Below are 26,523 nucleotides of genomic sequence, written 5' to 3'. Positions count from 1 at the left end.
GCCTGGTCTACACAGCAAGTTCCAGGCCAGCTGGGGCTACAGGGAGATCCTGTCTCAAAAAGACCAAAAAATTAATTAATTAATTGATTAAAAAATAAATAAATGTGAAAAAGATATATGAATAGCTGGCATATTTGAAAAGATACATCAGACTTCTCTGCCATCTCAGCCCTTTGTTGTCCCTGGAGCCTTTTCTGTATCCTCTTCTGGCATTGAATTTACCAAGCCCTGACAGGGAGTTATGAGGAAGAAAGGGGAGATGATATGTTTTTAACAAATTAAATTGGAATCCCCAACCCATTTACCAGCAGAAACAAAAATAAACACAATAGTTCTATGGCTAAGTGACCTTTATGGGCTTAAAAGGGTTTTCCTGGGGAGGAAGGTCTGGGAAGTCAATCATCATTTGGAACCCTGTATCCAAGACATAATACAGTCCACACCCCCAACACACATCTATCCATAGGGTCTCATTGGATCTCTCATTTACGCTCTCTTGATCAAAAGGAACAAGAGACTCTCATTCCGGGTCCTAAATTAAACAAGCTAAGTTTCTTTATTCATAGCCCACCTCCACCCCACACAGAGGGCCCTTTAATCTGGCCCTTCTCTAGAAAGCACATTTCTCCCCAAGATGTAGAACAGCCGCCTTGTTTGATCACTCTGTGGAACTAAGAACCCTGTGTTCTAAGCTGTTCATATTCTCTTCCAGAAGCAAAGGCAAACTGAAAAGGAAAATATTTGCCTTCTCCTTACCTGCACCTGGCTTTCTGCATGCACCCCCCCCCATCCCAATGCCAAGGGCAAACACTTTCAAGTAGCCAGGATTAATGCAAAAAGCAGGGCTTTTCAACTAAATCGTCTTTCTTACCTCACCTTCCCTCCTCTTCTCCGCCCTAGCCCACTTCAAAGCATGCTGGGAAATAATAAGCAAACAGACACAGACCTTACCCTATTTCTCTTCAAATCCACCAAGGAGACCTTCTCAGAAGAAATGTACAAAGTGTAACCTCTCAGTTTCAAAACTCTCATGCTTTCTGTCTGAACTAATCACAATCCTGATGAGAGAAACTGAATTGTAAGAGTCCCATGCCCCCTCCAGGCCTCACCTTCAATCCTATGCTTGAGGGTACTGCTCTATTATTCTCTGGCTCCCTCCTGTTGAGTGGCTTCTTGTTTATTACCTTGGGTCTCTATAATAGAGCCTAGTGCACAGGGGTTAATAAATATGTAAATGCATTCCAAGACTGTCAGACTATCCTTGGGAAACACCATTTTGATCATATTACAATGGTGATAAAGGTTCAATCAGCATTTCCCTGAAAGGGAAAAGGGGAATTGCAGGAAGAAGCAAAGGCCATTAGAATTGTTTATGGTGATCACATCTGGGGAAGAGTCATGGAAACTGGAAAGGAGGATTGAGTAGCTTTTGCATTTACAGGTTGCCTGAAATATTTCTTCCCATTATTGAGTATGTACTAAGATCTAGGCATTCTCTAGATAATATAGGTACAAATATCATTACATTCAGACATGTGCCTTTATAAAGCTTTATAAAGTTAGGGTGGTCAACACGAACACTAATACATTTTACATGCTAGGAGCTGTAGGTGTGGTTCAGTAGTAGAACATTTGCTTATCAAGCAAAAGGCCTTGGGTTACAATAATAACAACTCACATGCACAATAATAACATGCTAAATGTGGAGATAGAAGTGTTGAGGAATCAGAGTATTAAGAGAGAATACAGGGCCTTGTTACACTGTAGTGGAAGTCGGAAAGAGGAGCCAGATCATTTTAGAGACTGTGGAATGAAGAGCTGAAGTTGAAGTTGACTGGTGTGGGAGCACACATGCTTCTAATTGTAGCATTCAGGAAGCTGAGACAAGAGGATCAAGAGTTAGAAAAAAAAAAAACCCAACAAAATCACACAACCGTGTGATCTCAACACTCAGGAGCCTGAGGCTGGAAGGCTGCTGCAAATTCAAAGCCGGCCTGGGCTATATAGCAATACCCGGGCTCAATCAAAACAAAACAACCCTGGCTCAATCAAAACAAACAGGAGCAGACGTGTATCAGGCCAACTAGTATGTCCCGGTTACAGAGAACAACATATGCATTGACACAGAAGTAAGCAGTAGAATAAGTTTGGAGATGAGGGCTTAATTTCTCCTGGTGTTGGGGAGCCTGGGCCTGTGTGAAGAGGGGACAGTGGAGAGACACTAAGAGAAATGTAACACAGGTCCAAATCAGGGACATTAGAGTCCAGGCCAATATGCTTTTAGACTTTATTCTGACAAGTACTGGTGAGTCCTGAAGGATTTTCTTTTTTTATTTCTGTTTTTTCACCTCTTTTTAGACAACATTTCACTCTGTAGTCCAGGCTGGCCTGGAAATCACTATGTAACCCAGGATAGCTACAAACTCACATCATTTCAAGTGCTGAAATTACAGGTGTGTGCCACCATTCTGGACTTTGTTTGTTTTGAAGACAAGATGTTAGTATGAAGGCCAGGCATGAGCCTAGTGCCTGAGGGATTTTCATAGGACAGTGACTATTTCATTTATTTAAAGATTAGTCATCTGATAGCAATGAAGAGGAAGAATGTGTGAAGGTCAAGAGTGGGTACCAACTAAGTGCGAGCTCCAAGGGTGGTCCAGGTCAGAAGTGACAAAGGTTGACACTTGAAGCAAATAAGAATGAATGGATACAAGGGAGGTTGAGGATACAGAATTGCTAGATTTCTACAGTTGCATCAGTATTCTCCCAGCATCTTCTAGCTGGTCCCCAATCTGAACACTGTAGTTACACTTTCGCCCAGAGATGTAGCCTTCTACTATTAATTCGCCCTTTTTTTTCTTATTTCCCAGTCACTACTGTCATATGCTTCAAATGGTCAGTGAGGAAAGTGAAAAAGAAAGCAAAATCACAGGGAAAACAACTCATTGAAGTGAACGCACTGCTTTTGAGCACTTTCGGTTTTAAAAGCTCCTTTATTACCTAAGATGGCCCTCAAAGGCCCTGCCAATACTATTTCACCCCAAGGCATTTCTACAGATTCTTAACCAACATGGAGGACTCTCCTAAAAGTTGCTTCTTTTATGCCTCAGTTAAAAGTCTAGTGGACTGTCTGTAGCACATAACATTTCTATTCTTATGTGCATGAGTATTTTGCTTACATAGATATTAAATGTACTATTATGTGCAATGCCCACGGAAGCCAGAAGAGGGTGTTGGATCCCCTGGAACTGGAGTTACAGATGGTTGTTAGCTGCCATCTGGGTGCTGGGAACCAAACCTGGGTCCTCTGCAAGAGTAGTCAGTGCTCTGAACCACTGAGCCATGTCTCCAGCCCACATATCATTTTTAAATCTTAAGTTTGCTTCCTCAGTTTGTAAGCCAGAATTCTTCCTTTTTCTGGTTCACATTGACAAAGGCATGCAGAAACAGTGCAAGCAAAACTAGGGACACAATGTGCAAAGGCCACATTTTTAGGGAATAGTTCACTTTTTCAAATGTATGTTTTCAAATGATTAGCTGAGGGTGTTTCTTTGAAACTATCTCTTCTTTATAAATACTTCTGGACCACTATTTATATAGGCATTTAAACTATTTCTAGAAAGATGATTCTGTGTTATGTTAAAAATATTTTCATTAAATAAAAAATAATTTTGATAAAATAGCTTCAAATATGAAGTATTTTTGAACACTAGGAGAGATCCTAGGCTAATAATGGCTTGCTCTCTTTCAACAAGTCTGCCTCTCCTAGTCACAGAATAAAAGGAAATTATGATTCATAAGAAAACAAAACATACAAGACAGCAGAATCTCAGCCAAGACTATTAAGAACTATTATGCCAAAAACCCCTCACACAAAGTTTTTAAATCCCTGTACTATATTCATCTTATAAGGATACACCAAAAGTTACAAAATATCAAGCAGGGGTTTATCCTAGCTATGTATATTAAAAATATACTGCATGAATCTAATGCTAACACTTGTAACACTGTGTATGAAACTTGTTTATAAAGCAACACTTAAAGCAGATTTAATACACAATGCTTGCATTTCATATGTTTTTTATGTGGTCCCCAAATCAAACTTAATTCCATCCACACAAAGATGATTACAAGGAACACGTATGACTAATTTTAGAGAGTACATAGTTATGTGCTAAGAGAAATGCAGTAAAAAGTTACTAGGCCTTTGGTGAAATACTCTTAGTTACACACTCAACAGTATACATTAGCAAAAAATTTCAGTCACAGTAACTTTTCCCAGCAAGATTTATTGTCAAAGCTGGTAAGTGGGTATACTGGGAATAGTTGCATGCCTGTTAAAAAAAAAAAAAAACTCCCAAGCAAATGCACAAATCACGCCTGTTACAAAATAAAATTCATTTTGAAGCACTTAGAATTGGATATAATCAAGATTTGAGGAATAAAATGTCATATTTCTGCAACCGTAGAGAAATTGAAAAACTGCAACCAAGAATTGGCTACCAACAAATCCCACCAAACATTTCTTTGCTAAAAGGACCTCAGACACCTAATGAAGAGTGAAGTTTTAAGTGAGAACTAAGCTGCTTGCCAACAATTAAAGAAAGACCTATTGGATAACCTGTGTGACATAGAACAGACATGTAGGGCTGGCTCCCAGCTACCAGCAAGGGAAAGACTACACCAAATTTGAAGAAAAAAAATATCACCAGATGCTCTAAAACTTGCAAATTTCTAAGCAAGCTAGAACCTAAAAACAAACAAGCAAAACTTATCACAGGCAGAGCAAAGAGTTGGGCTAGGTACAAAGTAATGACCAAAAAGAAATTTAGAAAAGGAAAATGTTACCTAAAGATGTTCTATTGTTGGTAAAAAGAACAAAATCGGAGGAATATTAGATGGTCAACCTTTTCCTCCGATTAAAACAAAGAACTTGAAAAGCTTTGGAAAAGTATAAAGACAACGATCGAGAGATTAATAATTAACATACACAAAATATTTTCTTATACTTGATCTACTTAGGAAGGGGAAAAAATGTAGTGCCGAAGCTGGCAGCATTAAAGGGGCTAACATGGAATTTCCACTAGATACAATATTAGACTTCTTTTTCTTCTGTTCCATACAACTATTGGGGGATTCTTAAAGACATGGCTAAGATACATGGAAATTGTATATAAAGAGTATGTGACAACCTGGGATGACTGATGGAATAAAATAAAGGAAAAAGCAGAGTACAGATCTGTGCAGTGGCTGGGAATGGAGCTCAGTGGCAGAGCCTTGCCTAATATGCAGGAGGGTCTGGGTTGTATCCCAAGCACTGAAAAAAAGTATGGGCAGTGTGATTACAATGCTAGGCATCTGAAAAAATACTAAATAAGTTGTCTCTTTAAAGAAAAAGAGATACACTGCTTTGTAGCATATCACCTTCACAAGTTTCTGAGTATATCTTCAAACAGCAACACTACAAAGGGTGGGCTCTTCTTGGTAGTGATAGTAGTCAAAGGATGTAGACATTCAGACTCTGAACCTTATTTTATTTTCCCATGCTGAGGATGGAAATCAGGGTCTATGCTTGCCAGTGCTCTACTGCTGAGCTGTATTTAGCCCTAAGGGTCTCAAAATGTAGATCAGGCTGGCCTGGCCTCTTTAGCCTCCTGCCACCACCTCCCCAAGGCTAGGATTATAGGTCAGTGCCACTAGGCCCAAACATGTGCAAAAACTGATCACACTTTTAGGAAACTGGCATTTTCTAACAGCATAGGACATTTTTCAACTTGCCTATTGGGGGGGGGTGTAGATAAAAACTGAAAACAAAGCCTTAATGAAACCAGAATTGTGTTAAGGGGAACCTACGGAAAAACCTTTTTATTCAAAGCTCAGAGTTGCCAAATTCAAGCCATTGTTTGGCCAGTTTATTCAGTTTAAGAGGTACCTTTCATAAAAACAGCTCAATAGGCCAAGGTTTTACAACACAGACTGCATCTCCGGTTAATTTGTTGAGATAACTTAGGGGGGGAATCTAGTGAAGACATCAAGGATAATGGTAATAACCTTTTAAAATTTCCACTATGCAAGCGCAATCCTTATGTAGGCTGATTTAACAGTTTGAGTTCCTTTTATCTAGGCACCGCAGGCAAACCAGTTCTTTATCTCTTCGCCAAGGAACACAAATAACTACCCCACAGAGGCCAAGCCCTCCAGAACTTTCTCCTGTGGATCAGACCCTAAGAATCAAATCCTCAAATTTGACTAGTGTATCTGCTCAGAGTTCAGTCTTCCATTTCTTTTCTTACTGGTCCCATGGCAAATCCCTATGGATAGCTAAGGGCAAGCCTAATTTCGGATGCAAATAGGTAAGCCAGCTCCCTAAAAAGCTCTGGCCCCTTTTAGGCCAGTTCCCTAAAAAGGGCCTGGGCACCCCCTCCCCACTCCCCCCCCCACACACACACACATTTGGTGGTTGCTTCGTTGGAATTTCCAATGAAACAGCAACAGTCGCTAAGGTAACTGAGAGCCAGGCTGGACCTGACCACGCGCAAAGAAGAAGGGAGCATACCGCACGGGTCTGGGAACTGGGAGCTACGTGGGCGAACGCATTTCCGACCCGGCAGGGGCGGTTGAGGGCACTGGGTGCAGAAGCATGGCCTAGGAGGCTCGGAGCAGGAAGGGGAGGGGAAGATGCTGAGAAGGAGAAGCTGAGAGGAGCAGGAGGAGGGAGGGAAAGCCCAGGCGGGGCGGGCCAAGGGAAGGAAGGAGGGACCGGAGGAGGAGCCTGGGCTCCAGGAAAGCCCGCGCGCAGGGTCCCGAGCGCCTTGGGGCGGAGTCCCAGACGGAGGGGCCGCAGCCTGGCTCGGCCCAGAGCCCTCCTTCCTTGGCCTGGTCCCCTCCCTCCTTTCCATCTCAGCAGCGCCCTCACCCTGCCTCCGGCAGCCTCATACAAAAGCAAAATGTCCGCCATCTTCCGAGGCAGCAGCGGCCGTCGCGCCACGAGCTCGGCCCTTCTGCGTTTTTTCTAGCCAGGATGCCGGTCCCTGGTCCCTTCTCCGCTATCCCTGGCTGCTGCTGTCGGCCCCGCTGCGCCTTGGCCCTGGGCGTTCCGCACCCCAGCCCGTCCCTCCCGGCAACGCAGGACAGCCACGGGCGGGGGCCAAGGGGACCCGCAGCCCTGGCCGCCGACGCGCTCACTCTTCCCGCCCGCCGCTCCCCAGCTCGCCGGTTTACCTTGATGCAGTACGGAGGCTCATCGTAGGTGACCAGCATGTACCTGTCTCCTCGGCTGGCCGGGTCCCGAGCGCGCAGCTGCGGGGCGAGGGATGACGGGGGGGGGTCGCATAGGAAACGAGGGGAAGCAATACAAACGTTACAGAAGCACCTGAGTCCAACCCCCCATCCCTCAAGACCGACCCCCATCTCTCCAGTCCCCTCCTTTTACCTTCAAGAATAACTCCACAGCGCCTTTGGCAATGTCCAAATAGGAGGTGCCCAGGTCAGTGCGCTGGTTCATGGAGGCGGACGTATCTATGAGGAACAGCAGGATGGGCATCTTCCCCTACACCTCTGGTTCTGATCCCCTCTCCGGGCCCTCTTGCCCTCACTGCCACGTATGGCTACCCAAATCCCGAACTCTCGCAGAGCCAGAGAGCAAGAGGAAGAGGAGACGGGATGGGGTAGACGGGACTGCTCCTGGCCTCCTCTTTCTGCAGCCCCAACTCTTCTCTCTCCAAGGGAACTTGAAAGTGTGAATGTGTGTAGCTCTCGGGGCCGTCCCTCTTCCCCTCTTCTGCCACCACTACTGCCGCCGCTGCCGCTGCCAGGACTACTGCTTAAGCATCCGTCCACACTCAGTAGAGCGCTCGCCCCAGACTGAGAGCCCTCTCTGTTCCCTGACACACAACTTCTGTCTGCTCACCTACCATCAGCACCATGTGACCAGAACCCACGCCATTGGCTGCCAATTATGCTCTATTTGCATATTCATTAGATGACAGGGTAAGGGGAGGGACTTGGGCCAAGCCTGGGAGTAGAAGTTTGAACCCAGGCCGGAGGTAAGGGGGAAATATGTTAAGGACCCTCTTTAGGCTCAGGTTCTCCTTTAAAGGATTTGGAAGCCGTTGAGGATAATTCGTTTGGTGGTTTGGATGAATTTTCTCTAGTTTTTCAAAGATGGTGATTCGAAAGGAAGATAGAATTGAGCAACAGTTGTGCAGAAGTACAGAAGCAGATGCTTGGGCAGGGTACACAGAAGACGCTGTGCTAACTGCAACCAATCAATCCTGCTAGTGGCTGAGACTGGAACATTTCAGTATCAGCAAACTTTTTTCCTGGTCAGACTTGCTCACATCCCTTTAGATTAGTCCCTCCTCTTGATCAGTGTTTATGTATGGTTCTGTGCCTTATATCCCACATGTATCTACTTAAAAGGAAACTATAGCAGAAACAGTTACCCTACAGTATCTTTTTTGTATGCACAGGCTTTCTGGTTTAAGTGCTTTGAAAGTTTGACCATCCTCTGATACTTTATTGTTTTTTGATAGGGTCTTCCTGTGGCCCTAGTTGGCCTGCAACTTGCTGCATCTCACAGAGATCCGCAGGCCTCTTGAATGCTGGGATAGAAGGCCTGAACTCCACACTGTGTTCCTATCCCATGAGCCTTCTACCACCGTTGAGTCTGTGCACCCTTTACCCATGGGTATGGCATACCAGCCTATATTCTGCTTCGGCTCACATTTCCTGAATATCCCTGAAGTGTCAGACCCATAGTAAATTCATTTAATCTTTGAACTAGTGTAGATGGCTTGGTACTCAATGTTCAGTAAATGACATGTTAGTTTAACAATGGCAGAAGTTGTTGGATCTAGCTCCATGTAAGGAAGGGCTCAATAAGTGGTCAATAGCACCTGGCTGACTATTCATGTGACACAAAAATTTTTTAAATATTTTATTTATTACTTTTATGTGTATGCATGTATTGCCTGCATGTAGGTAAGTGCACCCATGTCATGCAATGCCCTCAGAGGACAGAAGAGACTGTCAGATCCCCTGGAACTAGAGGTATTGACAGTTGTTAGCTGCCATGTGGGTGCTGAGATTCGAACCTGGGTCTTCTGCAAGAACAGCCAGTGTTATTAACCACTGAGCCATCTCTCCAGCCCCAATGACACATTTTTTAAAAATATGTAGCCCAAGCTGGCTTTGAACTAGTGATTCTCCTGCCTCTGCCTCTTCAGCATATCCTACTATCGTGCAACACCCCAACTGACATAACACACTTTTTAATACAGATTATTTCTGGGCTGAGACTGCTGCACAATGGTAAGACTGCTTGCCTAGCATGTGTTGATACCCCAGAACCACACAAATAACAACAACACAGTATTTCTAGCAATATGCTATGCACCAGTTGAAATCCTGGGCTTCAGTGAGTATACAATTTTAATAAGACAAGATCATGTACAAATGTTTAATGTTTTATATACTCTGTAGACATCCTATGTATGTGTTTATGTGTATATATATATATATATATATATAACATTTTCTGAGAAATAAGATTTCAAAGAGATCCCATGATAATTTATATGAAAGTGAAAAGCACTGCAGAAGCAATCATCTTGTGGTCCAGAACTTCAGAATGCTTCATGGGCAAGGAACAAAGTGCAAAGGAAGGAGCCAAAGTTAGAAGGAATGGCATGAAGAAAAGTCAGTCAGAGAGAGTACTATTCAGGATGCATTTCAGGCCAGTGTGTTGGAATATAGAGGATTACTGAGATAAAAAGGTAGAAAAAATAAAATAGGAGAAGCCCCCATTTTTATTCTGATTTAAATATTGGAGAAGGGGCTGGAGAGATGGCTCAGAGGTGCAGTGGACCGAAGTTAAGTTCTCAATCAATGTGACTGGTCACAACTACCTATAACTCCAACTCCAGATGACCTGACATCCTCTTCTGGCCTCTGAGGGCACTGCACACACACACATAAACCTACTCAGACACAAGCATGCATATAATTAAAAATAAAAATAACATCTTTAAATAATATTGGAGAAGGACAATATCTACATGGTATAGGGTGTTCAAAGTTTAGGACCAGTGGATGCTTGTGTGTTAGTTTTCTATTGCTTTGTAGTAAGTGATCACAAATTCAGCACCTTAACACATACTTAATGATTATCCTGTGGTCTGATTTAGCTTAGATACCCTGTTCCAGCTCATAAGGCTGTAGTCAAGGTATTGGTCAGGACTTATTTTTCATCAGGGAGCTCAACTGGGAAAGAATCAGTTTAGAAAAGCTCATGAAGGGTGTTAGCTGAATTCATTTCATTATGACTACATGTATAAAGGCTGAAGGCCACCCCCAGATCTGCCTGCTGTTAACATTCCCTGCCTTTCAGCCCTCTCCATCACCTGTTCACAACACAGCTGCTTCTTCAGGGCTAGCAGGGAAATATCTCTCTCCAATCTGCTGACATAGAGCCTTATACAATGTAACATAATCATGACAGTGACATCCATTATCTTTGCAATATTCTATTGACCAGAAGCAAGTCACAGGTCCCACCCATTCTTAAGGGAAAGAGATGGTACAGCATGGGTGCAGATCCTAGGGCCCACCCAGGAATTCTGCCCAACATTATGTAGAGAGGGATCATTACCTGGACATAAGCTTTGCCTAATTTACAATTTTCATTAAGATCTATTTTTAATAATAATATGACTTTCATCCTGCCAAATAAATGTGCTACGTTGATTTTGATATCTTTTGTTAGAATAATTACAGGACTACTCATGGGGAGTTTAAATTTTACTGTGACATTATTTATTCATTTGTATATAGGACTATTGAGCCACAATATGTCCTAGTTCCCAAATGGTATTTTAAGATAACTTTAAAAATCTCCTTTAGGGGCTGAGGAGCTTGCTCAGCAGTTAAGAGCTTGTACTGCTCTTGCAGAGGACATGAGTTTGGTTTCCAGCTCATAACTGCCCATAACTCCAGCTCCAGGGGCTCCAACAACTGCATTCACTTCCACATTCCCATACCCACACACAGACATCCACACACATGAACGTAAGTAAAAATAAATAAAACTTTTAAAAAATTTAAACTTCCATTTTTTTCAATGTATATTTTTATTTCATTTTTGTGCATTTTATCCAAAACATCTTAATCATCTCTATACTCCCACTGCCAGCCACACTCCCCCACACTGAATTTCACGCATGCTGTCACATATCTTAAGGTCTACTAAGTCAAGTTTGTGTCCCCAGATGCCCCTCAGTGCAAGTTCATCCACTGGGGTCTAGTCAGCCTATCTAGAGTCACTCCCTTAAAGAAGATCAACTTTCCTTCACCCAGCAGTAATCAACTGCCAATAGTTCTTCCACTAAGGTTGGGGCCTGCTGCCCATTTTCCCGGTTCTACCCTGGGATTTTGTCTGATTGAGTTTGCATGGGTCTTTTATAATCAGAAAAGAATCTCTGGGCCGGGCATGGTGGTGCATGCCTTTAGTCCCAGCACTCAGGAGGCAGAGACAGGCGGATCTCTGTGAGTTGAAGGCCAACCTGGTCTACAAAGTGAGTTCCAGGCCAGCTGGGGCTACAGGGAGACCCTATCTCAAAAAGCCCAAAAAATAAAAAATAAAAATAAAAGAACCTCTGTTAAAAAATTACATGTAAAAAAGTTAGAGATGGCGCATCAGTGGTTAAGAGGACTAACTACTCTTGAAGAGGGCCCAGGATTGGTTCCCAGTTACCACATGGCAGCTAACATTTGTCTGTAACTTCAGTTCCAGGGGATCCAACACCCTCTTCTGCCTCCTGTGGGTATTGCACGCATGCATGCACTTATATACATATAGGCAAAACACTCATACACATATAAAAATAATCATAAATAATATTACATGTAAAATATTTTAAAAGTCCCTCCAAGGTGAATGCTGCAGAATAGTTTTCACAAATGACTTGTAGCATTAATGAAATGCAAATAGTTGCAGTCAAACAATTCTATAGTGGTTGAGGGCATGCAGATCCCCCAGGGTAGACCTCTGGGGACAAGATGCTCCCCAGACAGGCAGATGCCTTGTAACAAATTCATTTTATTTCAAACAAGTCATGTTGTTATTTTTGGCATAAGATCAAATGTAACTAATATCATGTAAAACCTAAAATCTGAAAAATATGTGTTATTGTAAAACACAAAAGTGACAATACACAAAAAAATAACAACTTAATGGATTTATATACTTACTCAGACTAAACCAAGCTCCCAATTGGCTTCCTTGGTATGAACTCTGTATTATGGTACACTGTGTATAGACTTGTGTGCCTCCCCCGCAAAACACACACAGCCACACTAAGAGCAAAGGGCTCTTTCTACATATTTCTCTGCTGCAAGACACCAATTCCTATGCTGCAGGTTATTTGTGCCTTGGATGGACTTGTCCGTCCTACCAAAATGTAAACTGAGAGCACTCAGAGCCTAGAACCAATTCCTAGAGCAAAGTACTTGCTCAATATGTGCTTTTTAGAAAGAAACTATCAAAGTGCTGAAGAGATGACTCAGTGGTTAACACTGGCTGCTCTTGCAGAGGACCTGGGTTTGAATCCCAGGACATACATGGTGGCTAACAACCATCCATAACTCCAGTTCCAGGGGATCCAACACCATCTTCTGAGTCCCTTGAGCATTGCACAATACATGTGCACTTACATACATGCAGGCAATACACTCATTCACACAAAATAAAAATAATAAAATATTTTTAAGAAAAAAAGAAATTACCAAATACACTGTGGTTTTCATTCTTTCATTGTCTCCCCAAGTGCTTGGGTATTATGCTACATAGCCTTTCCTAGGGCTATCCAGCATGTATTGTTGTCTCCTGCCTACCATCTTCCACCTGAGCAGGGTAACAGGTGCAGCTTCCTGTCCTTGTGAAGCCAGGGCCTTTTGAATGTGGGCCCCACTGGGCCTCCTCAGACCGAACCCTTGAACGGACACCCTCTTCCCAACCCTGACTGCTTCCTTTATGTTCTGTCCACCCTGCCTTAAAAGATTGTTCCGTAAGGGTCTACTGCACACTTTTAGTCTTCCTCAGGCAAACCTTCCCAACTACTCCCTAATTTCAGGATTTTTTTCAAGGACTTCTGGCCAGTTGAATGGATCTTTTTAAATTGCAGCTCTGTGATCCACATTGACTACCCTGTCCTGTTTTCGTGTCTTCTCATGTTCTTCGAACTGCTGAGCTCTTGAAAACCCTTTCCTCTTTCTTCTTCATGTCTCTGCTCTTCATATGCTTTTGCTTCACAAATAGGCCTTAAGTTATTTTACTTTTTCCTTCATCAAACTTCCTCATTCCAGATCTTTCTATCTTGTGTCTGGGGTGTCACCAGATGCCTCTTACTTTACTCTTCTGCCTTTACTTTTTCTCTTATGGCTTTTATTCACTTCATACAAGTGTTAACAGACCTTGTTTCACATGTACATTTTATATGCTTGGCCGTAGTATGACTGCTGCCATGTAGGAGATACTTTGCTTCCATGTAATCCAATATGATTTCTCACTTTCCTGTTATTCTTAAATTTCTTTCTTTCTTTCTTTCTTTCTTTCTTTCTTATTTATTTATTTATTTATTTATTTATTATTTGATGTGTGTGCATATTTTGCCTGAATGTGTACAGGCACCCATGTGTACAATACCCATGGATCCCAGAATAGGGTGTCAGATCCCCCTGAACTGGAGTTATAGATATTTGTTAGCCTCCATGCCAGTGCTGGGAACTAAGCCTGAGTCCTCTGCAAAAGCAGGCAGTGCTCTTAAGTACTGCAGCATCTCTCCAGACCCACTTTCCCAAGTTTTGATCCTTCTTGCCATTAAGCAGGCTCTAATCACTACATAAAAAGACCTTACTTGGCCATCTCCCAAATTTGCCTTTCATGGCTCAGGGAACTAAAACTTCCCTGCCTACTTCCTATTTTCCCTATACCATCACCCTCTTCAAGCCGATACAATGTTTTTTTGTTTGTCTGTTTTGGTTTTGGTTTTGTTTTTCGTTTTTTTCTCCAGCATGCCACAGAATCTCCCTAGATCTTCCTAGTAGCCTGTTTCTGGACAAGTCCAATGATCTGTTCTGCATTTTCCTTTATTGATAGCATGACTATTTGTCATTTGCCTTCCTGAGAACCCCCTCCACCCACCTTGACTTTTATCTTCTCTTTCGCTTCTCTCCTCTCTCGTGTGTGTGTGTGTGTGTGTGTGTGTGTGTGTGTGTGTTACTAGGGAGTGAACCTAGGGTTTTGCACATACTAGGCCAGCACTATACCACTGAGCTATATCCCTGGCCCATCACCTTCCATTTATCTCTCCTAGAGTCCTCCTACCCCAAGAACTAAGGTACTAAGGTTTTTCACCCAGACTGACATGGAAACTTAATATCTGTCTCATTCAGTCTGTGGTCACCCCTTCTCTTCCCACTGCTCCGCGCCCAAATGACTGTGTTATTTCTACAATTTTTATTCACTTAGTCATTCTTTGTTTTATTCAAACGTTTCTTGGATGGGCCTTCTATATGAGAGACAATGAAGGTACATTGAGGAAGAGCATGCTGCACTGGTAGAAACTTAAGATTTTGGAGTTCAAATCCCAATTTTGCTGTAAGCCAACATATGACTTTGGACAGGTTATTTGACCTCTCTCTGTCTCAGCTTCCTCATCTATACAATGCTAATAAGAGTAATAAACACACAGTATTAGTATGAGGATTCCACAAATTAATATTTATAAAGTGCTTATAGCTGGGTCTGATGGCTCAGGCCTGTATTCCCAGCTACTTTGGTGTCTGGAGCAGAGGATCACAAATACAAAGCCTGACAAAGCTATGAAGAGAGTTCAAGATCAGCCTGGGAAACTTAGCGAGACCCTGTCTCAAAATAAAGTAAATACAAAATGGGCTGGGAATACAGTTCAGTGGTAGAGAACTTACCTACATGAAGGAGACACTAGATCCAATGACCAGTACTAATACAGATTTTTATGCTATATAAGGTTGAAATGAAAACAAGAATAGATATAGCCCATGTCCTTGTAAAGCTTATGTTCTAGTGGGGGAGTGAGTCATAGAGCAGATGCAGTATTATATCAAGTACTGTGAGTGAAGAAGTACAGGATGTCTTGGAAGCACTAAGCCTATATTTTAGGAGGGGAGAAGAGAAGTAGAGAAGTTTCCTAAAGGATCTGACTTTGAAGCTGTCCAAGGTATGAACAGTGACATTACCCTAGTGAAGGAAGGCAGCTGGCGGGAGGCAGGGCAGAAGAGGTAGGAGGAATAGTCCAGGCAGAAAATGGTGAAGTCAATGAGATGGTATGAGAGGTTGAAAGAGACTCCTCGAAAAAAAAGAAGAAAGTTCTGTATGGCTGAACTAGGGGAGTGAGAGTTGAGGGAGCAGGATGTGGCAACAGTGGCTAGAAATGAACTTGAAAAGGTTAAGTAGGACCCAGGTGAGGCAGGGCCTAACTGGCCCTTTAAGGAGCTGATTGTTACTCTGGAGGTAATAAGGAACTACTGAAGGACTCTCAACAGATCAGGCGTTGGTAATATAATTCTATTTGCAGCATGGGGAATGGGTTATTGAGAGCAAAAGTGGAATCAAGAAGACTTGAGCAGTCTATTTTTGTAATCTAGGTGCACTGGATTTGTGACAAGGGAGTGGAAAGAAGTGTGTGGGTGCCAGGTACACTCAACCAGGAGAACATGAAGTCCTAATCACGGACTGAACACAGGTGTGAGGAAAAACTTGGAATGAAGAACAGCTTGGGCAACAGCAAAAGGAAATTATGGGCTGTAGTAGGGAATAAGGCAAGAAATGCACAGCGGAGGAAATTTGTTCAACAAATATTTATTTGGCATCAACTTTGTCCCGGGCACTGTCTTATATGCTAGATATACATCAGCAAATAAGACAGGTCAAAATCCCTGCCTTTGGAGCTGCACAATACAAAAACGAGAAGATATATGGAGTGTTGGACTGTGCTGAAACTATGGAAAAAGGAGTCAGTCTGCATACAGAGTCATCTGTTGGCCACCTAAGTAGAAATAGACAGGAAGCAACTAGAATCCTAAAGTAGTCTAAAACTAAGTTTCAGGCAATGAAGAATCTGCCTAGGCAGATTTTGGAGGGCTCAAGCTGATTGCAAATATTTCATTCCTTATGCATAACTATGTGCAATGCAAGGGGCTTGCCCTCTGTGCATCTTCTCTCAGGGCTGCAGTCTTGGGAGGTAAGGCCTATTCTTCTTCGGTGAAGATAAAGAGATTGGAGGTCCCTCATCTGGTCACCCGCCTCACTCAGCACAAACTCCTCTTCTCCGTAATAAAAAGCATTGGGAGCCTAGATACGCCAGAAGAAGCTCAGCATGGAGCTAGGCTACCAGCAAAGGAGCCCAGGAAGCCAGAGCAGCAGTTGTAGATGGATCAAATATAGGACATGAGCCAACCAGCTCTGGGTGGCACCCAGTCTTCGAGAACCCATATTGTAAGACAGCGTGGGACATGGGTTTGTTGTGATCTGTCTATGGATACTTGTTCATCTTCTTGTGCTTCTCTGCCCCTCTTTTCTGCAACCTCATGGGAGAGCTGCTGAGGGGTGGTGATGATGACAGAAAAGTCAGAAAGTTAGATCCAGGCATATGCTGATCAAGGGCATTCAAGAGCCCAGGACAAGGCCTAGCACAATCCTTTTTTAGCTGCTCCCTTCTGTCTGGGGCCCAGGCATGGCAAGCTGTATGGACATTTATAGACCTGATTGCTCTGAGATGTGGCGTAGGCTAAAAATAAAAATAGCTGGTGATGAAACTTGGCCCAGTGCAGTCTCCGACACAAGCTTCCCAGCGGGCTTTGCCACTTGGGTAACTTCCTGTCACAGCAGAGTGTAGGAGTCCTCCAGGGAGAGGCCTTGAAATCTCTTTTCTCTTCCTACCTTTTGTGACATTCTCCTACCTCACCACTGTGAGGCAGTAGCAGCATGCCCCCTGTGGTATGTAGTGGAAGGAACACACAAGGCAGAAGAATCATTCTGTGGCTCATGCCACAGGGGTCCCACATGACACACAGAGTGATTCTAAACATATTAGTAGGGAGGCCTGTTACAGATATCCTCAGCCTTTCCAGCTTCCAGAAATATAGACTCTCCTTTCAGCTCTTTCCACTGCATGCGCAAAGCCCAGTTCTGTCAAATGTTTACCATTTAGATATTATTCAAATTCATCTCTCTTTTTTCCCTTAGTGCATTAGTCAGTCTTTGTTGTGTGACTCTTCTTCAGGAGACATCAACAAAAGACTACTCACTCCGGATAATGTTATAACAAGGAACAATCTCACCCAAGTCTATCTTAGGGTACTAGTGAATTTACCGGGTTACTTATAAGAGGATTGGGCTGGTTGAGGAGTTGCTTAAGGAAGCATGAGTGACTCAAATATAACTGCATCACAGAAAAGCCCACTCCAGCCTGGGAAAGGACTCATGAAAACTGTGTCCTTGGAGTGTTCAGTATTATATAGCAATTTTCTCAGAATTCAACATTCCCTTAAAGGAGGGAGGAAGGAGACTGAAAAATTTCAGAACTAAATAAAACTTGCAAGATTCACAAGCTCTCCCCAAGGTTATGCAAGTAGTAGCAATTGCTGGGGACAGGAGACTCCTCTCATCTTGGATCTGCTGATTTCTGACCAGCTGAGCTGCCTGCAAAATCAAGCTCTAGGAATGCAGCTTTTCTGAGTTTTTGTTCACACCGGGGTGGACTTTTTGGTGATACAGCTGCTTTTGAGTCACCCATGCCACTATGTCCTGTAAGTAACCCCTCACCCATACTCCTGGAAGAACCCCAATAAAGTTACTGGTTTACTATGCTAGACTTGGGTAGAATTGTTCCTTTAGTCTCTCATTGGAATTCTATCTTGGGTCAGTAGACATTTGTTCACATCTTCCCAGGAAAAGCTATACAGCTGCTTTGCATCACTGAGAAAAAAAACACCTAAAAGAAATCTCCTTAAAGGAGGAAATATTTATTTTGGTTCATGGTTACAGAAGATTCAGTCCATCCTTGCTTGACTCCAGTTAGTTTTAGGTCTTTGTAGGCAATATGTCAGGGTGAAGTATGTGGTGAAGGAAAGCCTCATCTCATGCTGGACAGGAAGCAAAGAGAGAGGGATCATTTTTATAACCAAGTCTTTCCCCCAAACTAATTAAGCTATGAATCCATAAGTACTTTAATGTATTCACGATATGATTACCTTCCAAAGGCCCCCACCTTAGAACACTGCTTTTTGCATATTGTTTAACCCAGAGTGCTGATTTATTTTTGTTTTGCTTTTTAACTTCTGGGGAAAATCAATGGTGTGAAATATTCTTAGCCAGCTTTTACACCAAACCATTTCCACTAATAAAGAAGAAATATTTTTATTTCCATTAAAACATAGTCTTCATCATTCTTTTCTTTTTCTTATGGCTACTTTAAAAGGTTGACTATGTCGAATCCCTGTTATAACATGTACTTTATAATGTAGAGATAGTAGAATTTTGACTCAGATGTAGCAAGAAGCCCCACAACCCGTTTGTCTCAAATTACTTACTCTGTCTCAAATACATTTGTTTTCCCTCTTCTCCATGAAGATATAAGCGCAAGTCACTTATTCGGTGCTCAGTTCACCAGATGTTTATTTAGGCCTGCTTTCTTTGGCATTTGTTACATGCTTGAGGTATAAAGAAAAACAGGACTTGATTCCTATCTTGGTGAGTTACTGCTCCACAACAGAAGACTCATAGAGATAGATGGCAGATATTTTGCATATTTTGTAGTAAATATTAGGAGGGAGGAAGAAAGGGAAATTTATCTATCATCTATCTACAGATTTCTATGTGAGGGCAGAAAAGTAGTGTTTAGCTAACCATTTATTAGGCAAAGCCTCCTTTAAGAGACAGTGCCTCAACTTGGCCTGAGACAAAGAAAAGTTAGCAACACAAAAAGAGGCAATTATCTCCCAGGAAAAAAAGAAGTAGGAGTGGGGGCAGGTGTTGAAACTGTGGGCCTTCCTAGGTCTCCTTTACTAGCCAGAGCATCCATTATCCCACAGCCTTTATGAGTACGGGCTGCATCTTCTTTGGAAAATTGCTGTGAGGAGTGGGAATCACCTTGCTTTGAGAAAATTAATCACCAGCACGTCAGCAGCCTGCTACATCCTCCCATTCAATCTAAAGCCACTGACTTTCTGACACAGGTTCTTTATACCAAAGTGGAATCAATTTTCCATTTTTGTAGTGTCAGTCTGCTTCACGGCTTTGGGGATCCAGGCTGAAGCTTACCTGCAAAGGAACCCACATTCTTGCTCAGATCTGTCCCCTGCCCTATCCTGCTGCCCTATCCTGAGGGCTCTTCTGCTGTAAATGATAAGGATCCAAATACCTGAGCAGGACCCTGCTCGTACAGAAGCTGACCTAGGATAGTATGTTCAATGAATTTCTGGACATTTGACAAGATCTGGAACATAGAAAACCCTGTGTGAGGTACTAGAGTATATAGTGTAGAAGTTTAACTGAAGGGAGAACTGTCTATGCAGCCATGGGGAAATTGTCATCTATGTTCGGGTGAGACTTTTTGGTGATGTGACTGTTTTGAGGTCATCCATGCTCTTGTATGTAAGCCCAATAAACGGTGTTTCACCAAGCTAGATTTTGATGGCACTATTGGCTTGGTCTCTATCTGGGGTGAGTAGGTAGATGCTTGTTTCCATTTCCCCAGGAAAAGTTAATGCAAAACCTCCTAACCTTAAATCATGTAACAATTTTCACTCCCACATTTAAGTCCAAGCAAGGTACCATTAATTCTTTTTTAACTCTGGAAAACTAACAGGCAAAAAGTTGCTACACTATTTTAATTTGTATTTATTTAATTAGTGAAGTTGAGCAACTTTCAAAAGTTTATGGCTCAGTTGAATTTAATTTCTGAAGAATTGACTCATATTCTTCATTCGCTTTCCTGTTGAAGTTCAATTTTAAAAAGATATTTTCCATAAACTTGTTATACAGTAACACTATTATCCATGTCAAGTGTCATAAGTATTTAACCCACTGTGTTAATACTTGTTTTAACTTTGTGGTATCAGGAAAAACTAACTTTTCTTCCATTAAGTTTGATTTTCATATTCATTATGGCTTCTGAATTTCTTGTTATGTTTTAATAACTCTCCCTAGCCCATGGTCATCAGTACATTCTATATCTTCTCCTAGTGCATTCATAATTTTACATTTTAATATTCACATCTTTATTCCAAAGGCAAAAAAGATGGAAACAAAATGCTTTACAACTTAAGCCTTTCAGAGAGGACGGATTATATAAATTATGCTATATCCATTACAAGAAAATATCACTCAGTCATTAGGTCAATAAGGTAGAACTTTAAAACAATGAACTAAAAAGTATTAATAATATTAAGCGAAAAAGACAAAGGGAAATTTTGATTCAATTTTCATACATCTTCATAAAATGTCTGAAAGTATATATGTCATAGTATCAACAGAAGTTAATATTGGGAAGTAGGAGAGTTGATGGAAGATTTTAACTTTTCTTTATTGTTTGAATTAAAAAAATACTGTTAAAGAACAAAGATTTTCCATTTTGAGAAAGACTGAGTAAATGATGTAAATGCTAGAATTGTGCTACATGGTAAGTTAAAATTCTGATTAAATTAACTGCATCATAAATCACTGAAACCTTCCAGAAAATAACAGTTATTTTATTTGGTATTAGCATAAAAATATTTAGGTTTAATTATGGCATTACTCAGTCAAAATTTGTTTTCACTGTTGCTCTTTCTCCCCATTCCCGCTCCCTCCTGTGTTCCTTCCCACTTCCAGTAGCCTCTCCACTCCTGCATCATATGTGCCCTTTGCCCTCTTCCCTCTTCTCCTCGCCTTTTGCTCCCCTCTCAAGGTCTCCTATTTTGTTTCATAGTCTATACCCCATTATACCCCCTTATTTACATATATCCATACAGCCATACATTCAAAGTTAGAATCTGCCAACTTTCTCTCTCTCTCTCTCTCTCTCATTACTTCTCATTCTCTCTCCTCTCTCACACCTCTCTCTCTCTCTCTCTCTCTCTCTCTCTCTCTCTCTCCCTTCCTTCCCTCTTTGTCTTATTGAGACAGGGTCTCCCTGTAGCCTCAGCTGGCCTGGAACTCTCTATGTAAACCAGGCTGACCTTGAACTCACAGAGACTCACCTGCCTCTGCCTCCCGAGTGCTGAGACTAAAGTTGTGTACCACCACACTCGGCCTAAGATCTGCCAACTTTCTATTATAGACCAAGGAGGCGCCCAAGAGGCCACATTCCTTCCTGAAGCACTAAGGACTGTTAGAGGTTGCTGGAAGAGGGGATGTCACTTTCCCAAATGGTGTAGCCATTTGGGCAGGGCTGAGGGGGAACTTGGACAGAAAAAGAAGTGGTTCAGAAGGAAAGGAAGGGAGATAGCAGAAAAGGGAGGTGAATATACTCTCAATACACTATATACATATATATATGTGTGTGTGTGTATGAAACTGTCAAAAATAATTTAAGTTAGGATCTGCATATGAGAAAGTATATGGGATTTTTATCCTTCTGATTCTGTTTGACTTCACCTAATGTAATACCTTCCAGATTCATCCATTTCTCTGCAAATTTCATACATTCATTTTTCTTTATAGCTAAACAAAATTCCATTCTGTATATATGTCACATTTTGATTATCCATTTTTCTGTTGATGGGCATCTAGGTCGGTTCCATTTCCTAACTATTGTGAATATGCAATAAACGTGGATATGCAAGTACCTCTGTCGTAGAATAGGATCCCTCGGGTATACGCCCATGAGTGATACAGCTGGGTCATATGGTGCTCTATTTAAAAAATTTTGAGGAACCTCAATACTGAGAAAACAGCGTATTTTACAATTGCAAGAGAAAAAGCCTTTATCTGCTCATCACCTAAGGCTATTTTCTAAATTTTTCGACTATCATGATCATTCCAGATAATGTTTCAAGAACATGTTAGTAGACATGATTGTAGTACCAATTACTAGAATGTATTATCTGGTAAGGATTTTTTATTCATATAGAATACACAGACGATAAAATTGCATCTTTTCTTAAAATAATTTTTCAGTTCTATGTATTAAATTTGGGGCCTTAGGCATGCAAGGTAAACACTCTTACCAAAGATATACACCCCAGTAATGAAATTTATCTATTCTAAAAAGTAGAATCCAGTGGCATTTAGTATGTTTGTAAGATATTATCCAACAATCACAGCTCTCTAATTCCAGAACATTTTCTCCCTCCTCAAAGAAATTCTATAGCCCTTATTTCCCCATGCCCCACCAACTTCACCAAACTTAATCACTGAGTTCTGATTGAGTCACATAATATGTGGCCTTTTGGGATTGGCTTTGTTCACTTTACAGAATATGTTTAAAGTTCACCCATGCTATATAAGCTATCAGCATGTATTTCTTTTTGTGGATGAATATTCCATTGTAGGGATAGAACACACCGAGCATGCATTCATCTATCTATCTATCTATCTATCTATCTATCTATCTATCTATCTATCTATTTATCATCTATCTATCTATCATCTATCTATGCCTACCTGTCTACCAGCTGAAACAACATCTATCTATTTATCATCTATCTATCATCTATCTATCTATCTATCATCTATCTATATGTGTGTGTTGTTATACATATGTACACATATGTATTTAAGTTGTTTTCATTTTAGGGCTATTTTTAATAATGTCACTATAAGCATTCATGTCTGAGAAACTTTTTTTGAACTTTGAAATATATATTTACACACACCCCTACCCAACAATTTTATGTCTCCTCAGAAAAACATGGCATTATTGAACATCTATATTATCCTGTAAAGAACTGCATTTTCTGGTGACAGCCCTAAGAGGTCTTGCTTTCCTGGCCCTATAAACTCTATTTGAAATGTCCTCCTGGGAAATTTTTCTTTTTAAAAAATATTTTATTTTTATTTTATGTGTATGAGTGTATTGCCTGCATCTATGTAAGTGCACCGTGTCATCCTGAAAAACCCACAGAGGTCAGAAGAATGTATCAGATCCCATGGAACTTCTGTTACAAATAGTTGTTAGCCACCATGTGGGTGCTGGGAACTGAACCTGGGTCCTCTGCAAGAGCAACCAGTGCCCTTAACTGCTGAGCCATTTCCCCAGCCCCCTGGGAAAAATGTGAAACTACTGAATTTCCAGGTCTCATTCCAGATGAATGGAATAAGAACATCTGGGGAGTAGGGGATAGTAGTATTTGAAAATTCTTTTCTGTTTTCAAATTAAACTTAGCAGGTCATTCCAATGCACAGCCAGTTCAGAACAATTGGGCTTGCTATCTCAAGGCAGTGCTCTTAAAAGGTACTACCAAACCAGTGGCATTGGCTAAGACATGGTTAGAAATGCAGATTTCCTGCCAGCTGTGGTGGCACATGCCTTTCATTCTTTAATCCCAGCCCTTGGGAGGCAGAGGCAGGCGGATCTCTGTGAGTTTAAGGCTAGCCTGGTCTACATAGTGAATTCCAGGCCAGCTGGGGCTAGAAGGAGACCCTGTTTCAAAAAGACCAAAGCAAAACAAAACAAAACCAAAACCAAAACCAAAACAAAATAAAAAGCAAGAAAAGAAATGCAGATTTCCCAAACTCTATCCCATATACACCCAATCATAATATATTGAGGATGAACCCAGAAATTTATGTTAGACCTCCAGACGATTGTGATGCCCTTTTAAGTTTGAAGATTAATATGCGTCACATTTCCATTATTTAACTTTATTTTATTTTATTTTGTTTTATTTTATTTATTTATTTATTGTGTGTGTGTGTGTGTGTGTGTGTGTGTGTGTGTGTGTGTACAGGCCTGCTGGTGTAGAAGTCAGAGAGCAACTGCAGGCGTGGAAATCAGAAGGAGTCTGTCCTCTCCTGCCACCTTGTGGGACCTGATGATCAAAGTCACACCCTCAGGCCTGTATGCAAGCACCTTTACCAACTGAGCCTTTTATTTTATTTTGTTATTTGGAAATCTCACACAAATATACAATGTATCTTGATCATATCCACCTGGGGCCCTGCCAGCACATCTCCCTCCCAATTTCATGTCTTCCTTTTAAATAAATAAAGTTGTTTATTTATTTATTTATTTATTTATTTATTTATTTAACTCAGTACAATTAGTGTTGCACATGTGCTCATGGGTGTGAGGTCATCCACTAGGGCATGGGGAACCTAACAGTGACTATGCCCCCCCCTAAAATTGACTCTCCTCAAACTGCCATCAACTCTCAATAGATCCTCAGCTATGGGTGGGGCCTCTCTGACAAATGATATGAGGTAGAGTGGTGACCTGAGCCTGGCACTGAGGTTTTCATTCTGGAAGAAGTATTGTTCATTAATGAGGGTATTTCTATTCAAGCTCCTTTTTAAAAAGAATTATATTTTTAATCATCTTACAAACTATTGGGGCTTCCTAAGGCATTTTTGTATATCCTTAGCTTTGGATAACCCATCCCCCACCCCACCTTTTCCCCACACCCTGCCTTTATCCCTGCTTAAGCTTTTTCCTCCCAGTGTTCTCCCTCTGTTGTTTCATATTACGTATGTTCTATTATGTTCACTAACGTTTTTTTCCCCCCTTGGCTTGCAAGATCCTAAGTTCTCCAAGTAGCTTCATGCACACGTCTTAATGCACACTTACTTCACTTTAGTTAAGTCTTCCCTTGTACCCTCATTTCCATATCCCCATCACTCCACTGTCTGCTCGAACCCTTCTACCCCCGGAATTCCCCTTCCCTACTTCCATTCCACCTATATTCCATTATCTTTCTTCTTTAAATGCAGTTGAACCCCAGTGGCCTGATTTTAATTTCCTAGTTTACACATGTACTCCATGTTAAACATACATAACAAAAGATTCGAAGCTAGAACCCTCATATGATGGAGAATAAGTGATATTTGTCTTTAGGGGCCTGAGTGACCTCACTCACTATATTTCTTGGGGTTTTTTGTTGTTGTTGTTTGGTTTTTTGTTTGTTCGTTTTTTTGAGACAGGATCTCCCTGTAGCCACAGCTAGCCTGGAACTTGCTACATAGACCAGGCCGGCCTCAATCTCACAGAGAGCCTACTGCCTTTGGTTTCAGGTGCTGGGATTAAAGGTGTGCACCACCATGACTGGCAGCTCCACATAATTTTAATTTAGCTTTAATCTAAATTTCCTCAATGGTTAATAATGCTGGAAACCTTTTAAAATTGTTTCCTAGCTATTTGTATTTCTTCTTTTGAGAATTTTCTGTTTAACGCCATAGCCCATTTTAAAAATTGGGTTGTTTTGTTTCCTTGGTGTTTAGTTTTTGAATTCTTTGTGGTTCTAGACACTAATCCTTTTTCAGAAGTATAGCTGACAAAGATTTTCTCTCATTCTGTAGGTTGCCTCTTCATTAGATGGGCCATTTCTTTTGCTATATAGAAATTTTTAAATTCCTTGAAATCCCAATTGTTGGTCCTAATTCATGTGCTACCAGAGTCCTATTCAAAAAGTACTTACCTTGCCTCTAAGTTGAACCATACTCCCTATTATCTCCTCTAACAGATTCAGAGTAGCAGGTCTTATGTTGAGGACCTTGATCCATTTCGAGCTCATTTTTATGCAGGGTGAAATGTAAAAATCTAGTTTCATTTTTCTGCGGGTTGAAATCCAACTTACCTAGCACCATTTGTTGAAAATGGTGTCTTTTCTCTAATGTATATTTTTGGCATCTTTGTCAAAGTTCAGGTAAGTAGCTGTAGTTATATAGAGTTATATTTGGAATCTCTATTCTATTTCATTGATCTATGTATCAATTTTGTACCAGTACCATGCTGTTTTTATCACTATGGCTCTGTAGTGCAACTTGAAATCAGGTATGGTGATGCTTCCTGCAGTAATTTTTGTTGTTGTTGTTCACGATTGCTTTGTTCATATTTTGTGTTTTGTGCCTCCATATAAAATTTTAGATTGTTTCTTCTGTATCTGTGAAAAAGTTCCCAGTATTTTTATTAGGATAGTGTGCTGGATAGCTTTAATGCCAACTTGACACACCTGGGTAGACGGAGCCTCAATTGGGGAATTGTCTCCATTGGACTGACCTATGGCCATGTTTATGTGGCATCTTCTTGATTATTTTGAGTGATGTGAGAGGGCCCAAGCCACTGTGGGTGATGCCACCCCTGGGCAGCTGGACCTATGTTGTATAAAAGCAAGTTGAGCATGGGTCAAGGGAGCAAGCCAGTAAACAGCGTTCCTCCATGGCCTGTGCTCCTGCTCCAGCCTCCAGGTTCCTGCCCTGAGTTCCTACCTTGGGCTCCCTGATGAACTGTGACTAGGGAGATATACGACAGATATGGCCACGTGGACCTATGTTGTAGAAAAGAAATT

At 41.5% G+C, this 26,523-nt stretch overlaps 1 protein-coding gene across 4 annotated transcripts in view; it reads right to left on the bottom strand.

Annotated features, from left to right (window-relative positions):
* Positions 1–7,902, bottom strand: part of LOC103740136 (integrator complex subunit 6-like) — a 68,583-nt gene extending 60,681 nt beyond the window's left edge. For all 4 annotated transcript variants that reach the window (XM_008840685.3, XM_008840686.2, XM_029567176.1 and 1 more), the window contains exons 1-2: positions 7,433–7,902; positions 7,222–7,299 (exon numbers count right to left, since the gene is read on the bottom strand). In XM_008840685.3, the coding sequence (XP_008838907.1) occupies positions 7,222–7,299; positions 7,433–7,543 (189 nt within the window). In that variant the 5' untranslated portion in view covers positions 7,544–7,902. The remainder of the gene's footprint in view (positions 1–7,221; positions 7,300–7,432) is intronic.
* Positions 7,903–26,523: the final 18,621 nt, after the last annotated feature.

Source organism: Nannospalax galili, unplaced genomic scaffold (genome assembly GCF_000622305.1).
Source record: "Nannospalax galili isolate Female #2095 unplaced genomic scaffold, S.galili_v1.0 scaffold901, whole genome shotgun sequence".
NCBI classification, from domain to species: domain Eukaryota; kingdom Metazoa; phylum Chordata; class Mammalia; order Rodentia; family Spalacidae; genus Nannospalax; species Nannospalax galili.
Note: the sequence above shows the minus strand (reverse complement) of the source record. Positions and strands in the feature narration are given on the sequence as shown.